The sequence below is a fragment of the Ceratotherium simum genome, chromosome 29 (assembly GCF_057802395.1).
Source record: "Ceratotherium simum simum isolate JZ-2026a chromosome 29, ASM5780239v1, whole genome shotgun sequence".
Taxonomy (NCBI): Eukaryota; Metazoa; Chordata; class Mammalia; order Perissodactyla; family Rhinocerotidae; genus Ceratotherium; species Ceratotherium simum.
Genome location: NC_141928.1, coordinates 828,205 through 852,061, shown reverse-complemented (window position 1 = coordinate 852,061; position 23,857 = coordinate 828,205). Strand labels below are relative to the sequence as shown.

Sequence of the window (23,857 nt, the reverse complement as noted above, 5' to 3'; positions counted from 1 at the left end):
CTTTCAGCTTTCCATGTTGCCTGGGGCCCAGCCCTCCAGCCCGAGTCCTCTCTGCGTCTGTCTCTGTTGGCCTGTCAGCCCTGCTGGGGTCCCTGCAGCCCAGGGTGGGCTGAACTGATTTGGGAAGCATGTTGCTGGAGAGTCTGGAGAGACTTGGGCCCACCTCTCCCAAGAAAACACCCCCAAAACACCGTCGTCCTTCCCAAGCCTGGCTAGGTGGCAATTATGATGGGCTTGACTCTCTAGGACGGAGAGACTCTCATTCGAAGCATGGATCATAAACAGCCCCGGCTCCAGCTTGCGGCTACACAGGCAGCCAAGTATGTCTGAGGCAGCAGCCCAGCCAGGAGCTGTTCCCTAGCGGGCAGCTGTGTGTAACACCTCAGATCTGTCGGGTTCTCCTGCCACCTGCTAGCACTGACCCCAGGGGAGCAGCCTGCCTGCCACAGCCTTGCTGCAGGCTCCCATGGGTCAGGGAGCTTTCCAAGCCAAACAGGAGGCAAGATCCCTGAAGCTCTGCCCACTCCCTGCCCTGCCCTTCATCCCCTCCCAGGCTTTTGGCCCTTCAGACCCGACAGCTGCAGCACTCCCACCCCTGCTGCCTAGAGTGCCTGGGGAGTTTCAGACCCCAAAAAGCAGGCCTGGTGTCCCACCTCCCACCGTAGCTGCCCTTGTGTCAGCCCTGGTGGGGAGGGGGCTGCTCCACAGATGGGGGCAGGCACAGGGAGGTCCCTCTCCCAGGGGAGGGACTGGCTGGGAGGGGAAGCCAGACAACTGGGCCTGTGGGGAGCGAGAGCCTGAACCACTAGGACTGGGATGCCACCCAGGGCCCCTCCCATACCCAGGCAGACATCCATGCTGGGCCCCATCACACCCTATGTGGCTTCCGGCAGGCTGCCAACACCTCAATGGAGCCCCAGAGACCCCACCCCTGTGCCCCCTTCTCAGGCCGAGGACCATGCAGGAAAGGCAGAGGCAGTTCGTCCAGTGCTATTTATTGAGTCCATCATCAGAGGCGAGAAAAGACTTGCCATTCATCACAAAGGGGGTGGGCTGAGCTCCACCGTGGGGGTGTAGGCTGGGGAGGCTTGGAGTCCTGCAGAGGACAGGCAGCCAGGCCAGCCCTTCGCCTGGGACACACTTGGCAGCTGCTGGGCACAGCGTCCGCCAGGACCCCGTCCCTCCTCAACAGGCAGTGCCCCAAACCAGGGCCAGAGAGCGAGACCCAGACAGCCCCACGAGAAAGAGGAGCCCCAGGTGCCCCAGCCTCAGGCCCTGAGTACCAGCATGGCTGTGAGGTCCTAGGAAGGGAGGGTGTGACATGGAGGGCAGAGCCTGGCAGGGCAGAAGAGGGGTGCAGAATGAGGGCGGAGCTCCCAGGGCTCCGCCTTGGCCATCTTGGCAGGGCCGGGGTCAGAAATAGAGGGCTGGCTCGCTGCGGAAGTCCGAGAGGTCTTTCTGACTGGCAGGGGTGAGCTGAGAGAGGGGCACAGAGGCAGCCAATGGGGCTCATCCAGGCCTTAGAGACAGCCCCCACCCCAGCCCTGCACCCTGCGCGTCCACCCACCCTGCCCCCACTCACCATGACCTCCTTCGGCACAGGCTCCACCTCACTGGGAGCCGGCTCCAGCGTCTGCTCCTGCCACTTACTGAAGGCCAGGGAATGCTTTGGAGTATAGCTGGACAAGCCTGCGGGCCGAGGGGCACACGCGTGGACATGTGGGTGCATGGACATGTGGCCCAGGCTACCCACTGGGCCACCCATCCCAACAGCTGGACACTTACCTGAGCTGCTGTCTAGCAGCCGAGGGCTCTCGGGCCCCACACTGTTCACGAACGTGGCTCGGGGCAGGAAGAGTGCAAAGGGCTTCTCCACCACCTCCTCTGAGCCAGACGCCTCCTCCGCCTCCTCCGCCTCCTCCTCCTCTTCCTCCTCTTCCTCCTCCTCCCCCTCCTCTGCTTCCGCCTCTGCCTCCTGCACCAGGGAGCTTTCAGAAGGGTACTCGAATGTGGTCTGCAGGCTCTTGTCGTTGAAGGAGATCTTCATCTAGGAGCAAGAGGCACATCAGCAAAGGCCCTGCTGCCCAGCCACCAGGGGTCCTCCAGCCAGACCAAACTGGTGCACTGACCCTCAGGGGCACGGTGAAGGGTGTCAGACCCGAGCAGGTAGCAGAACACACTATAGGCCCTTCAGAGGCTCTGAGAGGTCAGGGGCTGCCCCTCCTCAGAGACGACCTCTCCACCTGGACGCTGCAGGCCCAGGCCACCAGGACCCAAGGAGGGCTGGGTCTGGCTACCTACAGCAGACCCAGGGCCAGTGTGTCCAAACACCTGCACCCAGACCCCACCCGCCCCTCCCCGCCACCCACCCCTCCCCACACCCCAGGCCCAGGACCACATCACCCTAAGTGACCCACCCCTCCCAGGGACCAGACCCCAACCAGCACCAGAAGTCCCAAGCCTCGGGGTCTCCAGAAGTCTCTAAGGCAGCTCCAAGGGTCGAAGGGCTGCCTTCTCAAGGGAGCAGAGCACCAATCACATCTCCCACTTGTGACTCCATAGCAGGAGCAGGGTCCAAGTGAGGCTGCACTCAGGGGCCCACATCCTTGGGGGCGTCCTACATCCTCAGGGGGGCCTCTCTCCAGAACCAAGTTCACGTCCTGCTTGCTAGGCACCTGGACAACCCTGCCTACCCAGCTCAGCACAGACGCCACCCAGCATACCCAAGGCCAGGCCAACGGCCCATGAGGTGCCAAAGCCAGGCAGCTGCTGTGTGCCAGCCCCAGGAAGGTGGCACCAAGTGCTGTCACCCCACATTACGGACTGAGTCAGAGCTGGCCCAAAGCTACACCGAGTGGGGGTTGGTGACCCTTTCTTCCCACCCAGGCAGCCCATCTGGCCCTCATCTACCCTGCCCATTCTGCAGGCTCCAAGATTTCATGCCTGAGCAGATTCTCTCCGTCTTCCAACAGCCTCAGAGCCCAGGTTAGGCTGTTGGTCCTGATGGGCAGGGGGACAGGCGTCAGCAGAAGGCCTGAGGCACTCAGGATCAGTATCCTTGCCCCCCGCAACCAGGGATGGCTCCCCACAGGAGCCGCATGCCCCCCAGGCCTGCTCAGCAGAGCTCGGCTGAGCCCGGCGGGTCGGTAATGAATACGAGAGCCGCCCGCGTGCAGCAGATGGGAGCAGCCCTGCTGGAGCTCGAAATATTAAACTCCTGGGCACAGGACACCGGCAGCCAGCTCAGGTTCCTCCTTCTCCCCTGGAAGGAGCCAGAGGCAGGAGCTGGGCCCCCAGGCAGAGAACCATGGGGCTCAGGAACAGCAGGACGAGGAGGGCCCACATAGGAGGGCAGGGCTTGCAGCCTGGGGCAGCAGAGGCAACTCGGCACTGGCCTCGGGGGACACACACAGGGCCCACCAGGAGCGGGAGGCACTGCTCTGCTGAGCCAGGGTCCAGAAACAAGGGCACATGCTCCTGCCGCCCTGACCCTCTCTTCCCACAGCCACGCCTGCACATGCAGCCTGGCACAGCGTGGGCACCCCAACCTGCCCACCGAGCTCCTGGGCTTCCCCTTCTCAGCACCGCTCACACACAGTCACCGGCCGGGCAAGTCGCCGGCCCAGTCCCAGCTCCCTTATCCCAGCCCCCCTTTCCCTGGCCGTCTGCACAGACAAGCAGTCATGGACATGAGCAGATGGACATGAGCAGACAGGGACAGACCACCTGAGTTAGCAACACCAGGAGTGAGATGTTTGCTCCCATCACTGGAAGGCACACTGTCCCTCACCCTGCTCTGTCCCTAGGTAGGCCTCACCCAGACCTCCAGCAGCTCCCCTAGAGAAGGCCAACCAGGACACAGGGTGTCATAGGGGGGTGACCACCAGAGCCCACAGGGGCCCACTCACTGCCAGCCAGTGCGGGGATAGAGTTGCCTGGCTCTGCAGGACTGGCCCTCTGGAACTCAGGGACAGATACCCCAAGAGGAGCCCAAAGCAGGATAGGGCTGCCAGCCTAGGGCCCCCGCCCCCGCCCGCAGGCGCCACAATGAACAGGGCTCCCAGTCACCCCTGGGTACATGACGTTATCCCTGACGACCCTGAGCCTTCTGGGCCCATCCCCCACTGCTGAAGACACAGGAACGGCCGGCTGCCAGGGCCTGGCCGGATTAGTGTGCCCTCATTAGTCCACATGACCAGCTCCTAGTGAGGAGACCAAGGGGGCTGGGCGCATGCCGGCACGGAGCCTGGCACAGCCTGGCCAGGCAGGGGCGGGGCGGTTCTCACAGGCCTCCCTCCTGGTGGCTGCAGGTCTGTGGGCCACAGGACGCCCCGTGACTCATGCTGCTGGGGGGACAGCCTCCAAACCCCGGGCAGACAGGAAGGGCGGGAGGGGTGTGGCCAGGGGCTGGCACTTGCACACACCCGGTCACCTGGCTCTCGGGACTTTGCCCGCTGCACCAAGCGAGCACAGCAGGTGGGTCCTGGCCTGGCCCACCTCCCGGCTCTCACAAGCCCTTTGTTCCCTCTCACCTCGCCCCACCCGTGCACGCCCTGCTCCGGTTACCGGTTACCGAAGGGTGTCCACCCTGGACTCTGGGCCAAGCCCAGACCGGCCCTGGCTGGGGGTGAGCGCCCCACCCTGCCCCTCACTCCCCAGCACACACCTGCCTGCTCCCATCCCTCACTCAGCCCAAGCTCCATGGGCAAGAGGACCACCATGCAGCCCCTACCAAAGTTGCCACAGCTACCCAGGTGGGATGCCCTAAGTCAAGTGCAGCCTCCAGCCCAGGGAAGACCCTGTGCCAGGGGGAAGCGGGGAGGGCAGGAAAGGACGGCAGAGGAGATGCAGCCACAGCACCTCGGGGCGTCTGGTATCCCGCCCGCACAGTGGTGGGCGCAGGGCTCCACACAGGCAGGGAGGCAGCCTCATTAGGAAGAGCACGTGGGGAGCAGGCCCCCGAGGACAGTGGCCCCAAGGGTCTGAGGACTGGAGTGAGGCTGAAGGCTAAGCCCGGGCCAGCAAAGTTAGGGTGGCGATTACAGTGCAGACAAGGGTGGATAGCCTGGGCAGTGGAGGGTTGAGCCCTGGGGACGGTGACACGCTGGCTTGGGCTGGGCAAAGGACCAGCAGGTAAGGAGGTGAGGAGGGCAAAGGGGAAGGGAAGGAGCCTCCACACAGGCAGGAGTCTAGCCAGGCGGCACTTCACAAAGTCACCAAGGGGAGAGGCCTGCAGCACCAAGCTGGGTGGGAAGGCGGTGTGGGGAGCTGCTGACAGCCCCACCCACAGGAACGGCCTGGGGCAGGGGTAGGGGCGAAGGGGCGTGGCCCAACATCCTGCAGCAGCCCCAGCTTGGCTGTAGGGGGAAAAAAAAAGAGAGAGCATCTGCAACTCCGCCAAGCGATAACTAAGTGGGGACGTGTGCCCTCCAGGCAGGCCTCCTGGGTGCACGGCCAGCCAGGTGCCCCCACCACCCAAAGCAGGGCTGTAGCCCTCCAAAGCCAGCAAGGGCATAACACCCTCCACTGAGGTGCCAACTGAGGGAAAGGCTCCTCGACCCCTGCTGCCAAGACAACCCCCTGCAGAAGTGTGCCTCACCTGCCCCCGGAAAAGGCACCAGCGCCTCCCACCATGGCCCCCGGTCAGCCAGCCATGCAGGGGCAAAGGAGCCTCCAGCTTACCACGTCCTAGGCCTGAGGTGGGGAGAGCAGGACAGTGACCCAAACCATAGATTGGCTGGAGTAGTCTGGGTAAGGATGAGGCCCAGCGGTCCAGGGCCTAGAGAAGTAGCAAGAGGAATGCCCAGGGGCCACAGGCAGGAGTGACAACAGGGAACGAGCAGAGCACAGGGGCAGCCCAAGGCCAGCAGGCTGCTCTGAAGGGCTAGGCAGCACCATGCCTCCGTCACACCAACAGGCATTCCGGCTCTTCCTGGGCAGGGCAGCTGGTGCATGTCCAGGCAGAAAGTCATTGCCAGCAGGTCGTGCTGCTCTGGCAGGGCTCTAGCCAGGCATCGTCCATCTGGACTCCTAAACCCCGCAGGCTGGCACAGAGCCCAGGGCCACGCTGGTTTGAGCCCCTCTTCCTCCAGGCTGGGGTGGGCTTCCTCCCATCACTCCCTCCTGCCCCATGGCCATTGGGCCCCACCCTGCCACTAGTGACCCCCACGGCTATCCCCGACTGGGGCAGGATGACCAGGCTCTAGGCTGCAGCCCTCAAGCCCCAGGAAGAAGCCAGCCTCAGGGTAGAAAGACAGCCATGTTAAGGTCAGGGCTCTAGAAACAGAACCCTGCACTCAGTTCCTGCCCCACAAGCTCCGTAGCCTCTGCCAGCCTCAGCTTCCTCATCTACAAGGCAGACAACTGGGCCGGCTCTGTGGCTTAGCGGTTAAGTGCGCGCGCTCTGATGCTGGCGGCCTGGGTTCGGATCCCGGGCGCGCCCCAAGGCACCACTTCTCCGTCCAGCGCGAGGCCGAGTCCCACGTACAGCAACTAGAAGGATGTGAACCTATGACATACAACTATCTGCTGGGGCTTTGGGGGGAAAAAAATGAATAAAAATAAAATCTTTAAAAAAAAAAAAGGCAGACAACTGCTATCACCTCCACTTCTCAGGCCAGCGCAGTAGGCCAGCATGGGAAGGGACCACCTCCCAGTGCAACAAAGGTCAAGGGTCAGGAAGCAGGAGAGGGAGGAGCAGGCAAACGGGGGCCAGCATGGGGGTGGGGCTGGCAGCCAGGTTAATGGATGGACTATGCCTCCGAGGGGAAGGGCAGGGGCGAGGGTCGGAGAGTCATGGCCCATGGCACTGAACAGAGGGTGAGATAAGGTCAGGCACACAGGACGGGTGGGGGGCCCAGTGGAAGCACTGAGAGAGATGGGTGTGGATGCCTGACCCAGCAGATGGAGCTGACAGGAGTGCTAATGCCCTTACCCAAAGAGAAGAATGATACAGGGAAGGGTGCTGCCAAGCCCAACCAAGGCAGGAGGTGGAAAGGAAGCAAACAGAAGAGGAAGGTGGCACGTCCGATTAGACAGCCAGCAAGGCGGTGCGAGGATGCTTCGATTGACTCAAGGCACATCACCACCCCCATCACCCCAAGGAAACTGAGGCTGGGGGCAGAGATGGTCTCAGAGGTGAGCCTAGACACCAGCAGCCAAAGGAGAAGGCTGCCAAACACCATCTCGGTTCCAGGAGAAAGTGTATCTGCCCCATGCCTGCCCATGGGGGTCATGTGGGGCTGGCCTTGGAATTTGCCCCAGGGCCAAACAAAGGTGCTGGAATGACCAGGAAAAATCTGAAGAACGTTTTCTCCTGCTCAGACGGCTCCAGGCCACGGGGCAGGGCTGCCTAGAGAGTGACACTCCCACAGGACTCCTGGCCCTACACCTGGGTCCCTCTCTGCCCTAGGCTCCTCCTCCCCAATGAGGAGGCACCTTCATTGTTCCCCAGCATCACACCCAGACCAGACCTGACACATGCCAAGCGCTCAATAAACACTTGCACAAAGCCAGGTCCTGCTGAGCTCGAGCCAGCAAGCCTTCTGGGGAGCTGAGAGCCCCCTCCGAATGGCTCCCTGTGCTGTGCCCGCAGGCTGACAGCAATGCAGAGATCCGACCGCACCAGAATCGCAGGCCTCCTGCCCGTTCCCACTTCCATCACGGCACACGTTACCCGCATAGGCCAGGACTCCAGGAGACCACACCAGACTACTCTCTCAAAGCCAGGGCCAGGGCAGAGCCATCAGGCCCAGGACTACTTCTCTCAGCTGAACCCACAATGGCACAGGCCTGCCCAACCAATTCCAGACAGAGCAGGAACCAACAGGCAGCCACAGTGCTGGCTAGGCTGACCCTCCCCAACAGCCTTTCAACGTAGAGTAGGCAAGCTGTCCCCACGGCCCTTGGGTTATCAGGGCCCCTTGGGGGCCCAGGCCAGGTAGTCCCCCCAGCTCAGCCCCAGCTCGCCTCCAAGCCACATAGAAGCTGTCCTCCACCCAAACCAGGTGTCATAGGAACAGGGCATGTGCTATACCCACAGCTCTATGACCTGTCACCTCTCTCCTCCCGGCCGGTGACCCTGCCCCCACCACTGACCTTCTTTCTTGAGGAGCCAGCCTTGGTGAGGCAAGACTTCTGCAGGGCCAGGTAACCGCCAATCACCTCGATCTCGTGCACGGTGGGATATCGCTTCTTCAGTGGGGTTCCCTGGACAGCAGGGGGCTGTGAGAGACTGCCCACTTCCTCTTCCTCCGCCTCCCGTGGCCCAGGCTCCCTATTGGCCTGCAGGACCCCTGGCTTTCTCCTGGGCACCACCATGAAGGTGTTGCCGCCTCGATGCTGGAGCTCTGACAGGTGCCCAGGCCTGGTCGGGTGCGAGTGGTACCAAGGAGGTGCACCAGTCCCCGAGCAGGGCAGTTTGGCTTCTTGGGGGACCTCATCCTCCGAGTCCACCTCATCGATGAAAGTGACGGGCAGCCCTGGCCTCCCAGGCTCCCCACCATTCTTGGCCAAGCCGGGAACCCCAAAGCCCTGGGCAGGCTCAGCTTCAGTGGCAGTGGGCGGGGATGGGGGTGGCAAGGATGCTCTCTGCCACCTAACGGCCTGGTCTACGAGGGCACTGGCTGGCCTGGGGCAGCCCCCCTCCTTGACCCCCAAGGGGCTCCTCCCATGGGCAGGTGTGCCATCCACTTCCAGCACCACCTGGGCTTTGTGTTCCGGGTGCTGGGACGCCCAGCCAACCTCTCCCTCCGGCAGCCCCACAGACTGCCTCCCTTCCATAGAATGGGCCCCAGAGGCCTTGCGCTTGGGGATGAACACGAAAGAGTTGCGGGAGTTCACACGGAGGCTGGCCAGGGCCCGGGCCTGAATGTCTCCGGCGGGAATCGTGTCCATGTCCGGCTTGGAGGCCGGCCGTATCTCGAAGGAGTCGTTGGTGCTGGTGGCCGCGGAGACCCACTGGCGCTGGTTGGGAGTGGCACTGGCAGGGTTGGGCGTGGGCAACGCCGGGATCGCGGCTGGAGTGGCACTGGGGGTCCCGGGGCTCGGGGGCGGGCGGGCGGGGAGCTCCCCCGTCTCCACCTTTGGCTTCCACTCGCCCGGCGCCAGCGCGGAGCCCGCGAGGCCGTTGGCAGCGCCGGCCCGGCTCTCGGAGGCCGCAGGCCCATTGGGGAGCGGGCGAGCGGCCGCGCCGTGGTGCAGCCCCCGGGGGTGGACGGTGAAGGAGTTGCTGCCGGTCTTCTGCAGGAAGTCGCTGCGCCGGGGCCCGGGGCACGCACCGCGGCGCTCAGGCTTGAGGCAGGAGGTGCGCTCGCTCACGCGCGGGGCGGCCGGGGGGGCGGCGGGCGGCGGGGGGCGGCCGCGCTCCGGGCTCTCGCGGCGGCGCGGCGCGGCCGGCGGGTCGAACTTCTGGAGCAGGCGGCTGACGCGGCCGGGCGGCGAGGGCGCCTCGTACACCAGCACCTCGGTGGCGCGGATGTGAGCGGCGGGGCCGGGGCCGGGGGCGGCGGGCGGGAAGCCGGGCGCCGACTCGATGATGAGGATGTTGTCGGCGCGGATGGTGCGCACGCCCGGCACGCGGCGGTACAGCTCCAGCAGCTGCTGCACCGGCCGCGCCCCCGCCGCGCCTGCGCCCGCGCCCGCGACCCCGCCGCGCCGCGCCCCGCACCGCCGCTCCGACTCGAGCCGGATGAACGGGTTCTCGCGCAGCGGGCCCAGGCTGTCGGCCAGCACCAGCCGCTCGGCCTCCGGCTCCGTGGGCCCCGCCGCGCCCGCCCCTGCCCCCGGCGCCGCGCCCGCGCCCCCGCCCTGGGCGGCCAGCTTGGCCCGCTTCCGCTCCAGGATCTCCCGCTTCCAGGCGGGTAGCGCGGCGCGGGGCCCCGGGCCCGGCCGCCCCAGCCCGGCCATGCTGCAGAGCGGCCGCCGGAGCCAGCGCGCGCCGGGAACTGCAGCCGCCGCCCGCCGCCGGCCTTCGCGCTGCGGCCCCGCCCCCCGGCCACCGCCCATTGGGGGAGGCCCACTCAGACCCGCCCAGCGCCAGCGCAGGGAAGGATGGCCGGCCGTGCTGATTGGAAAACGCTCTCCTTGACCCCGCCTTCCAGCAGGCCTCATTGGTCAGCGCCCATCGCCGGGACCAACCCCATCGGGGCAGGCCCCTCTTGGACACGCCCCGACGCCTCGCGCCGCTCATTGGCGGCCCCCACTTCCGCCTCTGCGCCCTGGCCCGCGGCGCCCCGGGGGCGGAGCCCGGCGGGGGCGGGTCCTGACGGACAGCCGGAGCCTGACCTCTGGGCCCCGTGTCACGAGTGACCTTGGCCGCACTGGGTCCTTCCTCGTCGTGCCAGCACCCACCTCGCCCGTTCCCTCGCGGAGAGCGCGGTGCAGGAAGGGCTTGCCTGGGAGGGGAAGGCTGGCCCTCTCCCGTGGGCGGTGCACGGCTGCACACGAGCCTCCCGCCTGCCGGTCCCGGTGCCTCCCGGTGCCTCCAGGTCCAGGGACTGCCCACCTGCGGCCCTCGGCTGGACTTATGGGAGATTCCAATGCTGGAGCCCCCACCAGTGCTGAGGAATCGGTTTCTCTGGAACGTCTAGCTTTTGCCGGCCCCAGAACCGACTCTATTACTCAGACAAGTGGAAGCAGCTCTAGCGCACGCTTTGCCCCCCTGGGCTCACCAAGCACGGGCGGTAGTGCGGGCGGTAGTGCGGAAGCTGTGAGGAGGTACAGAGGAAGGGGACGCCCTCCTCTTACACAAGCAGGTCCGCAGCTTCCCAACGCAGAAAGTGCCACAAAAGCCGGACGGTGCATTCCGCCCTGTTGCTTCCGCACGCTACTCCTCTTTCATCTGTTGAACTTCTCCCATCCCAAGGCTGGTGGGGGTGCCACTGACCCTGAGGGCACAGCTTCCCTGCCCATGTGCCATGAGAAAGCTTACTCACCGTTGAGGGCTGCGCTGTGCCCACCACATTCTTTGAGGCCAGCTGGAGCCAAGGAGAGAAGGGGAAGTTAGGGGCACCAGCACAGGCAGGTGTCCCCGGCCTTTCCATCACCGCCCTGCAGTCAGCAGTTGCTCAGTAATGACACCACTGCCTCCCACACCACTAACCTTCAGGGACAGGGCTCCAGGGGCACCTGGGGCTCTGCAAAGACCCAGGGCGGGTTTCCACCTGTGGTGCCCTTCGCAGCCTCTGGGTCCAATGGCAGTCTGCAGCTACCACCACTTTACCACTGCCTTACTCCTGCCCACTCTATTGAGCTGCAGAAAACAAACTGACTTCAGCCTTCCAAAAGTCAAGCACTTCCTTCCTCCAGACTCTCCTCAAATCACCCTTCCAAAGGAAGCTAAGCCTTCTTATGCTCATCACTTCTGTATCAACAGGATTATCTAATTCTGAACTCTCAGAATAAAACAGGGAACAACAAAAGAGGCAACCTAAAAATAACACTAAAAGGAAACCTACTCCCAACGTTCAGCTTGTATCTGGCTTTGACACAAGTTATGCCAGTCCTGGGTAGGAGACATTTTTGTAGCTGTGGGGCAAACCAGGCCAGTCTCCAACTCAAGCATCTCAGTGATTCAGGCCACTCAGCATCCATTCCAGGAGAACAGTCACAGAGCTGCTTCACTAGGACAAGGGTCCGCAAGCCTGTTCTGGAAAGGGCCAGACTATTTTAGCCCAGTGGTTCTCACCAGGGGCGTTTTGCCCCCAGGAGACTTGGCAATGTCTGGAGACACTTTCGGTTGTCACAAGTGAGGGGTGCTACTGGCATCTAGTTAGTAGAGGCCAGGGATGCCTCTAAACTCCACAATGCTCAGGACAGCCCCACACACACACACACAACAAAGAATAATCCAACCCAAAAGGCCCACAGTGCCAAGACTGAGAGACCCTGTGCACTGCAGTCACATTCGCTTTCTTTTTTGTTGTTGTTGTTGTTGTTTTTTGTTTTTGCGAGGAAGATCAGCCCTGAGCTAACATCCATGCTAATCCTCCTCTTTTTGCTGAGGAAGACCGGCTCTGAGCTAACATCTATTGCCAATCCTCCTCCTTTTTTTTTCCCCAAAGCCCCAGTAGATAGTTGTACGTCATAGTTGCACATCCTTCTAGTTGCTGTATGTGGGACGCGGCCTCAGCATGGCCGGAGAAGCGGTGCATCTGTGCGCACCCAGGATCTGAACCCGGGCCGCCAGTAGTGGAGCGCACACAATTAACCACTAAGCCACGGGGCCAGCCCCCACATTCACTTTCTGTCACACATTCTTCTTTGTCTTTACAACCCTTTGAAAATGTAAAAACCATTCTTAGCTGATGGGCGGTATAAAAACAGGCCTCTGGCCATAGTTTGCTGACCCCTGTGCTACAAAGTGTCAACAGGGCCCACAAAGACCACACACCAGCAGGAAACCAAGGCTCTGATGTCACACAAACTACCCCTGTGCTACAGAGTGTCAACAGGGCCCACACAGACCACACACACCAGCAGGAAACCAAGGCTCTGATGTCACACAAACTACTCGGTAGGTCCTCAACACAGGCCTACCCCATGTTGTCTTCACCCCAGCCCCCAGGCAGGAAGCAGGGATTCTCCCCGCCCTCCATCCACCCAGAAGCTCTAGCTGAGTTCCAGCCCCCCTACAACCTCAGCTCTGTAGCCAGCTACACCACACAGCAGGAGGGTCTCAGCATTCATCTTATTTCACCCTCAAGAAGTCAGGCAACCACTGTGCATTTCAGCAAAACATTCTCTTATTTTATTTTTATCTCAGCATATGTTCTCATTTGGCACCTGACTGGCATCAAAACAAAGACCTCAGGCTGACAAACGCGGGCCGAGACCATTTGCAAACTTTCCATTTGTAGGTAGGTCTCAATGCCCATGAGCATCAGAGCACCTGTTCTTCTCTCTGGTCCCTTAGGGAGGCTTAAATCTGTCTCAGGTGCGCTAACAGTGCCGGCCACAAAGTGACACTGCAAGCTGCTGGGATAGGAAGCCAAGCAGCGCCTTGAAAGCAAAGTTCTTTTCTCAGGCAACAGATCTCCAGGTAGGGTCCCAATCGTGCTTATTCAACATACTCCTGTCTGCCTGGGCCGGAATGAAGAAAGGGCCATCCTCCCCAGTGGCACAGGGGAGGAGACACAGTTGGTTTACACTTCTTAGAACTCAAGCATCTAAGGAAGTCTTGTCTGGATGAATGGGGCAGTGAGCTCTTAGGTCAGCAGTGCTGGCCAGAGGAGATCCCCGAGTCCAGCTCTGCAGCCTTTGCATAGGGGGTACTTTCCCTGGATCCATGAAAATACTCAGAGCCCATCAGAACATTTTACTTATATGCAGTTTTCAACTATCACAGGCGTTCAGTACCGTCTGGCCTGGGGCCCTTCTCAAGATCTCAATTCAAGATTAGCTATTCAAAGCATGAAATAACAGGAAATACGTTTTAAGGATCAAGGCTGCTCTTTTTAGCCCTGCTGAGGGCACAATTTCAGACATGATTGGTATAGAGAAAACTGGGCACTCAGCAGGGCTCTAGACTTCTCCGGTGCGGTGGAAGTGGGACCTCAGCTGGGGATCCAGCATTCTAGCTAGCCGGAGCTCCTTCTCCGGCCCCTCTGCGAGGCTAGTTGACCCGGCAGGCGCGGATCATGAGCAGCTGCAGGAGAATGAAGACCGGAGACGTGATCAGGCCGAACCACAGCTCCCGAGTCTGCTCCACCAGCTTCTGGCACAACAACATCTCGAAGACGAACTTGAGGCTAAGAACCGTGAGGACCCAGAAGAGGCGGAGCACGGCCAGCCGCTTCTCTCCGTCCTGGAAGAGGCGCACGGACACGATGGTGGTGAAGTAGGTGCTGAGTCCGTCAGCGGCGAAGAAGGGCACGAAAACATTCCACCAGGAGAGACCGGGCGCCAGGCCGTCCACACGCAGCGCCAGCAGCACGGAGAACACCAACAGAGCCAGCAGGTGCACGAAGATCTCGAAAGTGGCGAAGCCCAGCCACTGCACCAGCTCCCGGAGCGAGAAGAGCATCGCGCCGATTGAGCGCGGGCCGGTGCCCGGCCGAGAGTCCCACCCGCCGGGCTGCGCCTCCTCTCCCCGCAGGCCTCGCTGGCGCCTGCCGCCGTGCCCGCCGCGGCGAGCGAGAGGCAGCGAGCAGCCCCGTCTGCCCCAGCCCTCGGCCCCGGCGCGCCGCCGATCCCCCGGCCCCGGCCCGGGACCCAGCACTGGCCGCCAGCGGACGCCCTCCTCGCTCGGACGCCATGCCCCGCCGGGCGCGGCCTGAGAGCGTCACTTCCTGCCGACGCCGGAAGCCGGAAGTCGGGGCCTGCCCGGCGGCCGTGGCTCGTGGGAGTGCTCGTTGCTCCGGAGTCGGGGCGCGGGGGTACCAGGGGCGTGCCCCGATGCCGAGCCCGCGGCTTCTGGTGCTCTTCGGCAGCCAGACAGGCACGGCCCAGGATGTGTCGGAGAGGCTGGGCCGCGAGGCCCGGCGCCGGCGGCTCGGCTGCCTGGTGCAGGCTCTGGACTCCTACCCGGTGGTGAGGGCTCCCTGGGCCTCGGCGGGGAGAGCGAACAGGCCCGGGGCCTCGACCGCCTGGCGCCGCGCCCTCTCTGCGGCAGATTTAGGGGACGGGCGAGCTTGGGAACCGCGGCTCAGCTTAGCACGTGGAGGAGGGGACAAGGTGGCCGGTGGGGCCTGGAAGAGAGAAGGCAGGCCGGCGCTCGTGGGTGCGCAGAGTCCCTTTGCCCCCTCACCCCGAGTGAAGGAGATGGGGCTGCGGGAGGATGCCTGGTCACTACAGCCCGAGGTCTGACACTTGTGTCTTTTTGTTGAGGTGAATCTGATTAATGAGCCCCTGGTGATATTTATTTGTGCAACTACAGGCCAAGGAGACCCCCCTGACAACATGAAGGTAAGGCTGACCTTAGGGGACTTTCTCTGCTGGGGAGCTCAGACCCCTGCCCTCCACCCTAACCCTGTTTTCATTGCCTGGAGAGTCCAGAAGCACAATAAGTAGTTGCCCTCCGAGATCTGCTGCACGTTGGCATGGCTTTGGGAGGACATCTTTGGGTGGAGCTGTGGGCTCTGGTTGTGCTTCCTAATAAACTCTTCACAGGCTGCCAAATGGCCTTGTTCTCCATTTTCACCTTCCATATTTTTCTACAGCTGTATATGAATCTGGTCTGGGTCTTGTATGTATTTCAAAACTGTTTGACCTTCAGGGAACATTCTCCAATTCTTTGACCACCTTTTGAGCACACATGATATTCCAAGCATGATCTACTGCTGGGAATCCGGCAGTAACCCAGTGGCCCCATTTCTGCGCTCATGGAGCTCACAATATAGCAGAAGCAACAAATTTAACAGGCAGTTACAATGCCAGGAAATACACGCTGCTGGGGAAGGCGCCAAATGTTATGGGAGTATTGATAAGGGCTATCTAGCCCAACCTGGGGGCTTAGGGAGAGCTTTCTGGAAGAACGGAGTGTAGGCTAAGTTCTAAAGGATAAGTGGGGGCTAACCAGGCACCAGGAAAGAGGGAACAGACTACTCAGAGGAGAAAGACAGCCCAGCCTCTGGAAAGAGTGGAAAGCAGCTCAGGATCCAAGCCAAGGAGTGTGTTGGGGTAGGAGGGGAGAAGAGAGTCAGGAAGCCAGGCCCAATCCCATGGGCGTGGCGGCCACATTGACGCCAATGGTCTTGAAGGGCCGTGGAGTCCATAGGGGTTACACGGTCATATTACTATTCTAGCAAAACCACCACTTGTCTGCAGGGGGAACGGGCTGTAGGAGAACAAGAACAATGTGGGGCTGCACCGAGCAGGCAGGAGACTGGCAGCCTGACCACGATGTGACAGAGTACAGTGGACATGTTCCAGAGATGCTGAGGAGGTAGAATCGACAGGACATGGATTCAGACGGATCTCAAAGAAGAGGAAGAAGATGGAATCAAGACAGGGATTTGGGCTTGGGTACCAGGACGGAAGGTGGTTCCACAGACAGAAATAGAGACTAGGGAGGATCAGGTGCCTAGAGGTCGTCCAGGTGGAGATGTGTGGTAGGTCTGGAGCTCCAGTGAGGATCCTGGGTCGGAGGCCTGAGAAAGGAAGCTCCTCCCTCCCCCAGGACAGGCCACCCTGAATGCCAAGGGCATAGGAGGAGGGCATAGGAGGGGGAGAAAAGCCTGTGAGGGGGCAGGAAAGTGGCCCCAACAGCAAGAAGCAGGATGTGCCATCTCCAAGGTCAAGGGCAGGGAGGTGACTATTTCAAGAGGAAAGTCTCCAGCACTCAAAGCTGCTCTGAAGAGAAGTAAGATAAGATCTGAGAGACCTCAGTGGGGTTTATCAGCAAAGGGACTGTTGGTGACCTCGGGGGTGAGGGGATGGGGCAGTTTCAGCCACTCATGGGAAGAGAAGCTAGATCCCAGGGTCACAAGATCAACAAGTGAGTGAGTGAAGATAATCTTTTAAGAACAGCTATACATTAAATAACTCAAAAGAGATTGTGTGAATGGGACTAAGGGTTTAAAAATAAGATATTTAGGGGGCCAGCCCTGTGGCCTAGTGGTTAAGTTGAGTGCGCTCCACTTCCGTAGCCCAGGTTGGGTTCCCGGGCGTGGACCTACACCACTCAGTGGCAGCCATGCTGTGGTGGCGACCCACATACAAAATAGAAGAAGATTGGCACAGATGTCAGCTCAGGGTGAACCTTCCTCAGCAAAAAAAAAAAAATTATAAGATGGGAGAGACTCAGGCCTGTTGAAATGCTGGTGAGAGAAAGGGAGTGAAGATTGAAGAAGGGGATCAGAGTGGGGATGATGTGGGAGACCCAGGGGTAAGACTCCAGTGCAGGCGGGAGGGGACTTCTCAGGAAGAGGATGGGAGAGAAGACGAGTCAGAGGGGATCAGAGGCAGGAGGTGAAGGGTGGATGCCAGAGATGCAGGGCGTGGGAAGGGAGGGGGAACAAAGACCTCCATCAGGTCAGCAGGGCTGAGGTGCGGACTCGATGAAGGTGGTGATGACCCCGCCAGGATGAGAGTGGATAAAGAAGGGAAGAGTGCAGGAATGGACACCCTCATGGAGGTGGTCAGGAGGGGCCTTCCCCAACCACAGCAGGGACTGGAGGTTCCTTCTCAAGGCAGCAGACCAGAGGCCCAATGACAAGGAGGTGGGGGTACTGCTCCTGCTGGAAACCAGGCTCCAGGACGGCTATGTACTACACAGGAAGACGCTGGGCTGCTTGCCACAGTACTCCGAGAGCACTGGGGTCAGGCATGCATCCCCAGTGGCAGACGAGAGGAGCTCTCTCTGGGGAAACCGGGTGACCTCAGCAGAAGGCCAGGCAGCTGGGTTCCTGGGTGACAGGCCCAAACTCACAGTTTTCTGTCAGCTTCTTAAGTACAAATAGACCACAAAGAACCACCATGCACTCAAGGAAAGACCTCAGTGAGAGACAGAGACCAAGAGAAACACTAAGAGAACTGGGGGAGCAGTATTTGCAGAGAAGGGAGAGAACTCCGCATCCACAGGACAAGAATGCACAAAACCGGATCCAGCTGGAGGCTGAGGAAACGCTCTTTAAAATGGTGTCAGGGAAACCTTGAAAGATCAGGAGATAAAGTTGAGAAATTCTCCCCGAAAGTATAACAAAAAACAAGATAGGAATGGAAAATATAACAAAAAACAAGATAGGAAACCAGAAAGAAGATACCAGAATTCTAAGATCATTCTAGTAGCCTTAGAACGGGAAGAAGGGGCGAGGGGGGGGGATTATGAAGGAAATAGTGAAACATCCCAGAACCAGAGGCCCGGCCTTCAGCCTAAGGGCTCACCAAGTGCCTGGGAGGGCCCCGTGGGCGGTGACAGAAGGGTTTCCTTCGAGGCACATTGTTGTGCGTTTCAGCTGTTTGGGACAGAACAGGGCACAAAGGGACACTGGCTTCTCAACAGTGACCGCCCAGCAGAGCCTTGGGTTCTTAGTGATTCAACCCCAGGTGTGCCCTGCTGATCTGCCAGTCAGTGTGTGGGGAGAATCAAGGCATTATCAGATGTGCAGAGTTGTGAGAATTATGTCTTCCCTGGACTCTTTGCCAGAAAGCGCCTGGAAGAAGTTCTCTGTGGGTGGCAGAAAACAGGTCTCTAGGCAGGAGCGTGCAGGGGAGATCTCAGGAGGCAGAGTGATGTGTCCCCAGCAGTGGCCGATGCAGCCAAGTCCTTGAGAAGGCCAGGGGGCAAGCAGGCAGAGCCAGGGTCCCTCCACCCCACTGGGTCTCTGGATCACACGCAGAGGCCAGTGTTGAGGGGCTGAGGTCACCATAGGCTGAAGGTGATGTCGAACTGTGTCTTAGAAGTGCCTCAAAGCCTGTGGGGAGGCTGGGGCAAGGCATGGAATGGGACGTTCTCTGACCAGGGCCACCCGGCAGGTGAGCCTGTGGTGGCGGGAGAGGGACTGGGGCCTGGACCTCGAGGGTCTGGGTGTAAGGCCACCTGAGATGGCTGGATGCGTGGAGGTGAGGCTGGCCCAGGGAATGGGGAGGGGTGTGAGTCCTCAGCACACACGGTCAGGTGGGGGCCGTGGGGATGGGGAGCTAGTGCAGAGCGGCCTGATGGTGGCTCAGGGCCTAGGAGAGAGGTTCCAAAGGAGAGGAAATTCCATTGTGTGGGGTGAGACTAGGACCAAAGAGGGGCCGCCAGGTCTGATAGCTCAGCCCAGAGCCGCTTCTGTAGCTGCAGCAGAGGGCTGAGAACTGAGAGGCCTTCAGGACATTGGACTGTTGGTGTGAGGGGAAGGGAAGCTGATCTGGGGGAATACCCAAGTAGAGCAGGCGCTTCCTCCACCATGGAGAGAGCTGAGGGGGAGCGGCTGGCAACAGGCATCTCCCTGGTGAGGATCTGGCAATCCTCCACCCCTCCAGCCTGCGCCCCACTGTGAGAAGCTGCACCTGCTCCCAGCGCCCTCTGCCCCAGGAAGGAGTGGCACCTGATACTATGGTGGTGGCTCTGGGGTGGCTTTCTACTCTTTTTAGATTTTCTGCCTTTTTCTAAATTTCTTGCTATTGTGATGAAATAAAAGCCAGTCTTCTTGATAAAAAGCTCGTAAAGAGCACGGACCCTGGGAAGACCCAGGACACAGGCCCTCCCCACTCCACCCTGGGGCCTCTAACTGGGTTTCTTCTGGCTGTAGAACTTCTGGAGATTCATATTCCGGAAGAACCTGTCGTCAACCTCCCTCTGTCAGATGGACTTTGCTGTCCTGGGCCTTGGGGACTCCTCTTATGCCAAGTGAGTTGGGGCGGGTGGGCTGCTGGCCTGCGGGGACTGTCCTCGAGGTTGAGCACAAAGTATTCTGGTGGAGGGACAGGTGACCCAGCCCCCAGGGCTCCCGACAGACTTCAGGCCATGGCGCTAGGTGTGTATTCTGCTTCCACAGACTCTCCCCGGTGGGTGCCTCCTTCACAGCCAGAGACCCTGGGGCTCAAAGAGGGGGACAGGGCAGCAAATTAGAGGCCAGGTTCAGGGGCATGCCCGAGGCGTCTTTCATGGCAGGAGGTGATGTCTGAAACCTGACATCCAGGGCTTCAGCCTGCGGGCAGCTGCCCTGAGACAAGCCAGTGTCATATGTCTCTGTATGACTTGGGGCAACAAAGGCTCTCCTGGCTCTTTCCCCACTTTTATGAAAACGCGTGAGATATTTGTGAGGTATAATCATGAGATATTTGGGCTTACAGAGAGCACAGGGAACAGTGCAGTGGGGTGGGCGGCGGGTGTGGAAGACCCACAGCCCCTGGGAGCCACCCCAAGGCCACCACGTCCCTGGGCATGGAAGGGTACCTGCTTCTGCTTCCTTTTCTTTCAACATTTTGATGACGTATCTGTGTCTTAAGCAAAGAGTAGTATTGCTCTGCATTCTTTCCCAAGGAAGTCCCGAGGGATTTACGTTCAAGGGTACACGTGGCACTAAGTCACCGAAACACCGAAACCCCTACCTGTCCAGCACAGGGGCTAAGGGAGGGGTCTTTGGGTATGAACGCCTCCAAAGCTGGACATGGCGGGAGAAGGCCCACAATTGCTCAGGTGAAAAAGACAGAAAATGGAAGTCAGCGTGACTCTCGTCTACTGGGCAGTTTGTTCTGTGCTTAACATAGGCATTTGTTCACGTCAGGGTGCATGCCCACAGGCACGAGGGTGGGTGGGAGCCCCTACTACCACCAGCATACCCAGGGGGAGCTGTTGTTCAAGGAGCCAGCAGTGAGAACAGAAAGACCCAGGAAAATGTGGGACCCCCACCCCCGCACTCCAGGGGCCGCAGGATTGAGTGTCTGTCGCGTGGCGGGCCCTTTTGGGGCCCCTGTCAGGGACCCTGCCTTCTGCCTTGCACAGCCAGTGCCCTGCAGCCCAGGACCTGGCCTGGGGACAGCCTTGCACTCTCGGCACAGGTTCAATTTTGTGGCCAAGAAGCTGTACCGACGGCTGCTGCAGCTTGGGGGCAGAGCCCTCCTGCCCGTGTGCCTGGGTGATGACCAGCATGAACTGGGGTGAGTGTGAAAGGTTGTGGCCTCCTGAGGGCATGGCACAAGCAGGGTCCCTGAGAGAGACACATGTGCTCTCTCTCCAGGCCTGATGCCGCTGTCGACCCCTGGCTGCACGACCTGTGGGAGAAGGTGCTGGGGCTGCACCCAGTGCCACTCCATCTCGGCATCATCCCCCCAGGAGTCCCGTGAGTATGGGCCCGGGGCCTCCTGAGGGGCCGCTCCTCCAGGCCCTGCCGATGGCCTGACAAGCATGCACCCTCTCTGCAGTTTGCCCTCCAAGTTCACCCTGCACTTCCTTCAGGAGGCCCCCAGCACGTGTTCTGAGGAGCAGCATGTGACCAGGACAGACCCTCAGGGTTCCCCTTCAGAGCTGCAGCCCTTCCTTGCACCCATGGTCACCAACCAGAGGGTCACCGGCCCCCTGCACTTCCAGGACGTTCGGCTGATTGAGTTTGACATCACAGGCTCTGGGCTCAGGTGAGGGGCCCAAGAAACCAAGTGGGCAGTGGGGTCCATCCTGGGGACCCGTGGAGGGCATAGCCGGGGCAAGGGGGGTCGCAGCCCAGTGTCCTCCACACAGTGTGCCCTCACCTCACAGTATTTTCCCCTTAGTGTCCTCCCCTCATGGCGTTCTCCCCGCACGGCGTCCTGCGCACACGGCGTCCTGCCCACACCGCGTCCTGCCCACACCACGTCCTCCCCACACAGCGTCCTCCCCTCATAGCCCGGTGTCCTCCCCACACAGCTTTGCAGCTGGTGATGTGGTGCTGATCCAGCCCGAGAATGCGGCCGGCCACGTCCAGCAGTTCTGCCAGGTGCTGGGCCTGGACCCTGACCAGTGCTTCACGTTGCAGCCTCAGGAGCCAGGTGAGTCCCGGGTCAGGCCTGGAGGTGGGGGAACCCCAGGAAGTCGGGCCCCTGCCACTCTCACTCTCCAGCCTCCCGGGTTCCGCTGCCTGCTCTGCCCTCCCCGGGTCCAGCCCCCGACAGTCTCCCACTCCCTGCCGCAGGTGTCCCCCGCCCCGCGCGGCTGCCCCAGCCCTGCTCCGTGCGGCACCTCGTGTCACGGTACCTGGACATCGCCAGCGTGCCACGCCGCTCCTTCTTTGAGCTCCTGGCCTGTCTCTCCCCCCACGAGCTGGAGCGAGAGAAGCTGCTGGAGTTCAGCTCTGCCCAAGGCCAGGAGGAGCTGTGCGAGTACTGCAGCCGGCCCCGCAGGACCATCCTGGAGGTGCGAGGGCGGGCAGGCAGGTGGGTGGGGTGGCCGAGCTGGCGGCAGCCCTCCTGAGACTGTCTCCACCCAGGTGCTGGGTGACTTCCCACACACAGCTGGAGCCATCCCCCCAGACTACCTGTTGGACCTCATCCCCCCGATGCGGCCACGGGCCTTCTCCATCGCCTCCTCCTTGCTGGTGAGGGCCTAGGGCCAGCCTCAGGGAAGCTGGGGCTGGGGCCCCTGGAAGGGGCAGCAGGGCCTGGTGTGCAGGTGGGGGGCTGCCCTCTGACTCTAGACGTCCACCCCACACCCGGGACCACCCGACACCTGGGTGAAGTGGGTGGAGCCTGATGCCATGGTGAAAGGCAGGGGTAGCCCAGCGGGGCAGGCACCCACCATCCAGTCCCCCAGGCTCACCCCTCAAGGCTGCAGATCCTCGTGGCTGTAGTGCAATACCAAACACGCCTCAAGGAGCCCCGCCGGGGCCTCTGCTCCTCCTGGCTCGCATCCTTGGACCCTAGACAAGGTGACCCTGGCTCTCTGGCAGGTGGGGGCAGGGGCTGGTTCTGGTTCTCCTGCATACACTATGGCCTGTTTTGGGCTAGGGCCCTGGTCCTCCAAGCCTCTTCACACCACCTCTCTCCTGCAATAGGACCTGTCCAGGTGCCCCTATGGGTGCGGCCTGGGGGCCTGACCTTCCCAGAGACACTGGACACGCCCGTGATCATGGTGGGGCCTGGCACTGGTGTGGCCCCCTTCCGAGCAGCTGTCCAGGAGCGTGTGGCCCAGGGTCAGACTGGTGAGTGCACAGGGCCCAGGACAGGGTGGTGGCCAGGCTGGCCAGACTGAGCTTCATGGGCTCAAGTCTAGGCTTGAGGCCACCCTGCATTTCCCCAGGAAACTTCTTGTTTTTTGGCTGCCGCCGGCGAGACCAGGACTTCTACTGGGAGCCAGAGTGGAAGGAGCTGGAAAAGAGGGGCTGCCTGACCCTGGTCACGGCATTCTCCCGGGAGCAGGTGGGTGTGCACGGAGCTGGGAGCGGGGAAGGCTGGGGGCACAGACTTACCCCGCGTGCCCCACCCTGCAGGAGCAGAAGGTGTACGTGCAGCACCGGCTCCGGGAGTTCGGGCCACTGGTGTGGGAGCTGCTGGACCGCCAGGGCGCCTACTTCTACCTGGCAGGGTGAGCGCGGGAGCAGGTGGGAGTGGGAGCCAGCCCTGAGGGTCCTGGCCTCACTGAGCCACCTCTGGCCTGTCCCTCCAGCAACGCCAAGTACATGCCGGCAGATGTGTCAGAAGCCCTGACATCCATCTTCCAGGAGGAGGGCGGGCTCTCCGGCCCTGAAGCGGCCGCCTACCTTGCCAGGCTGCAGCGGACACTGCGTTTCCAGACTGAAACGTGGGCCTGAGGAGCCATCCTGCTGGCTGTAGCACTCTGACCACTGCCCTCTGGGGGCCATTGTCTCCTCCCGCCCTGCGTCATCCCAGGTGGTCCCCCTGCGCAGCTGCACTCCAGTCCACCCGGGGTCCCACACTCAGCCTGGACACCGTTGTCCATCCACCACCCCACCCCACTTGCCTGGCTTTGAATCCACCCCCTCATCCAGGGTTCCAGGGTATTGCTGGCTTTTCTCCACTGGCCCCGACTTGGGTCCCGGTCAGTGTGCTGCCCTGGGTTTCACAGGACCCAGGAAGGCACCAGCAGCCTGATGGGCATCAGGGGGCCTCCCCAGATGCCAGCTTCCAGACAGCATAGGAATCTGGGGTACAGGGGGCCTAGTGAACCCTCTGATGTGGTACAGGGTCCCTGGGAGGGCTAAATGCCCCCTCCTCTGCCCTGGGGCACAGTGGGTTCCCAGTCACTTTCTGCCACATCTCCACGCCACACCACAAAGTCCCTGGTGTCGTCTCAGGGCCCCACAGGGCTCAGGCTGGGGCTTGAAGACAGCGTGGACGCCGAGCAGCAGGAAGCAGCCCCAGCCAGTACCTTTTCCTCACCTGGTTCTGAGAAAGCCTTGGCAATAAATTATGGGCTCTGGGTGGCTGCTTCTGACCTGCTTGTTCTTGTGCTAGTCCTGGTGCCTCAAGTGGTGGGTGGGCCCACAGCTCGTCTGGATGG

At 61.3% G+C, this 23,857-nt stretch overlaps 3 protein-coding genes across 6 annotated transcripts; 1 reads left to right on the top strand and 2 right to left on the bottom strand.

The window, feature by feature from the left end:
* Positions 1-975: 975 nt before the first annotated feature.
* TPRN (taperin) lies at positions 976-10,020 on the bottom strand. Its single transcript, XM_004443994.3, has 4 exons — positions 8,098-10,020; positions 1,786-2,047; positions 1,583-1,689; positions 976-1,476 (listed from the first exon to the last, which is right to left on the bottom strand). The coding sequence occupies exons 1-4, from the start codon at positions 10,003-10,005 to the stop codon at positions 1,414-1,416; spliced, it is 2,340 nt and encodes a 779-aa protein (XP_004444051.3). The 5' UTR covers positions 10,006-10,020; the 3' UTR covers positions 976-1,413.
* Positions 10,021-12,725: 2,705 nt separating this feature from the next.
* TMEM203 (transmembrane protein 203) lies at positions 12,726-14,231 on the bottom strand. The gene has a single exon (XM_014782370.2). It carries the CDS (start codon positions 14,021-14,023, stop codon positions 13,613-13,615), a length of 411 nt encoding a protein of 136 aa, XP_014637856.1. The 5' UTR covers positions 14,024-14,231; the 3' UTR covers positions 12,726-13,612.
* Positions 14,232-14,298: 67 nt separating this feature from the next.
* On the top strand, positions 14,299-23,791 carry NDOR1 (NADPH dependent diflavin oxidoreductase 1). 4 transcript variants are annotated; one of them, XM_087418714.1, is made up of 14 exons: positions 14,299-14,719; positions 14,876-14,904; positions 19,176-19,273; positions 20,428-20,526; positions 20,607-20,708; positions 20,791-21,000; positions 21,269-21,390; positions 21,534-21,754; positions 21,828-21,935; positions 22,151-22,265; positions 22,392-22,538; positions 22,675-22,755; positions 22,827-22,921; positions 23,003-23,791. In XM_087418714.1, the coding sequence occupies exons 1-14, from the start codon at positions 14,395-14,397 to the stop codon at positions 23,081-23,083; spliced, it is 1,833 nt and encodes a 610-aa protein (XP_087274840.1). In that variant the 5' UTR covers positions 14,299-14,394; the 3' UTR covers positions 23,084-23,791. The 4 variants fall into 4 exon arrangements, with proteins under 4 accessions (XP_087274840.1, XP_087274839.1, XP_004423744.1 ...); XM_087418713.1 differs by having other exon boundaries at positions 14,300-14,719; positions 22,637-22,755; XM_004423687.3 differs by having other exon boundaries at positions 14,301-14,529; positions 14,827-14,904; positions 22,637-22,755.
* Positions 23,792-23,857: the final 66 nt, after the last annotated feature.

What these genes read in the sequence shown, in the direction of transcription:
- TMEM203 (XM_014782370.2), bottom strand. Translation starts at nt 14,023, where the DNA reads ATGCTCTTCTCGCTCCGGGAGCTGGTGCAGTGGCTGGGCTTCGCCACT.
- NDOR1 (XM_087418713.1), top strand. Translation starts at nt 14,395, where the DNA reads ATGCCGAGCCCGCGGCTTCTGGTGCTCTTCGGCAGCCAGACAGGCACG. An exon ending in AGGCAGGCCGGCGCTCGTGG is followed by an intron (nt 14,720 to 14,875) that starts GTGCGCAGAGTC and finishes GTGCAACTACAG; the next exon opens with GCCAAGGAGACCCCCCTGAC. An exon ending in GGGGACTCCTCTTATGCCAA is followed by an intron (nt 19,274 to 20,427) that starts GTGAGTTGGGGC and finishes CTCTCGGCACAG; the next exon opens with GTTCAATTTTGTGGCCAAGA.
- TPRN (XM_004443994.3), bottom strand. Translation starts at nt 10,005, where the DNA reads ATGGGCGGTGGCCGGGGGGCGGGGCCGCAGCGCGAAGGCCGGCGGCGG. An exon ending in CTGGCTCCTCAAGAAAGAAG is followed by an intron (nt 2,048 to 8,097) that starts GTCAGTGGTGGG and finishes TCTTGCTCCTAG; the next exon opens with ATGAAGATCTCCTTCAACGA. An exon ending in CTGTGCCGAAGGAGGTCATG is followed by an intron (nt 1,477 to 1,582) that starts GTGAGTGGGGGC and finishes CCCCTCTCTCAG; the next exon opens with CTCACCCCTGCCAGTCAGAA.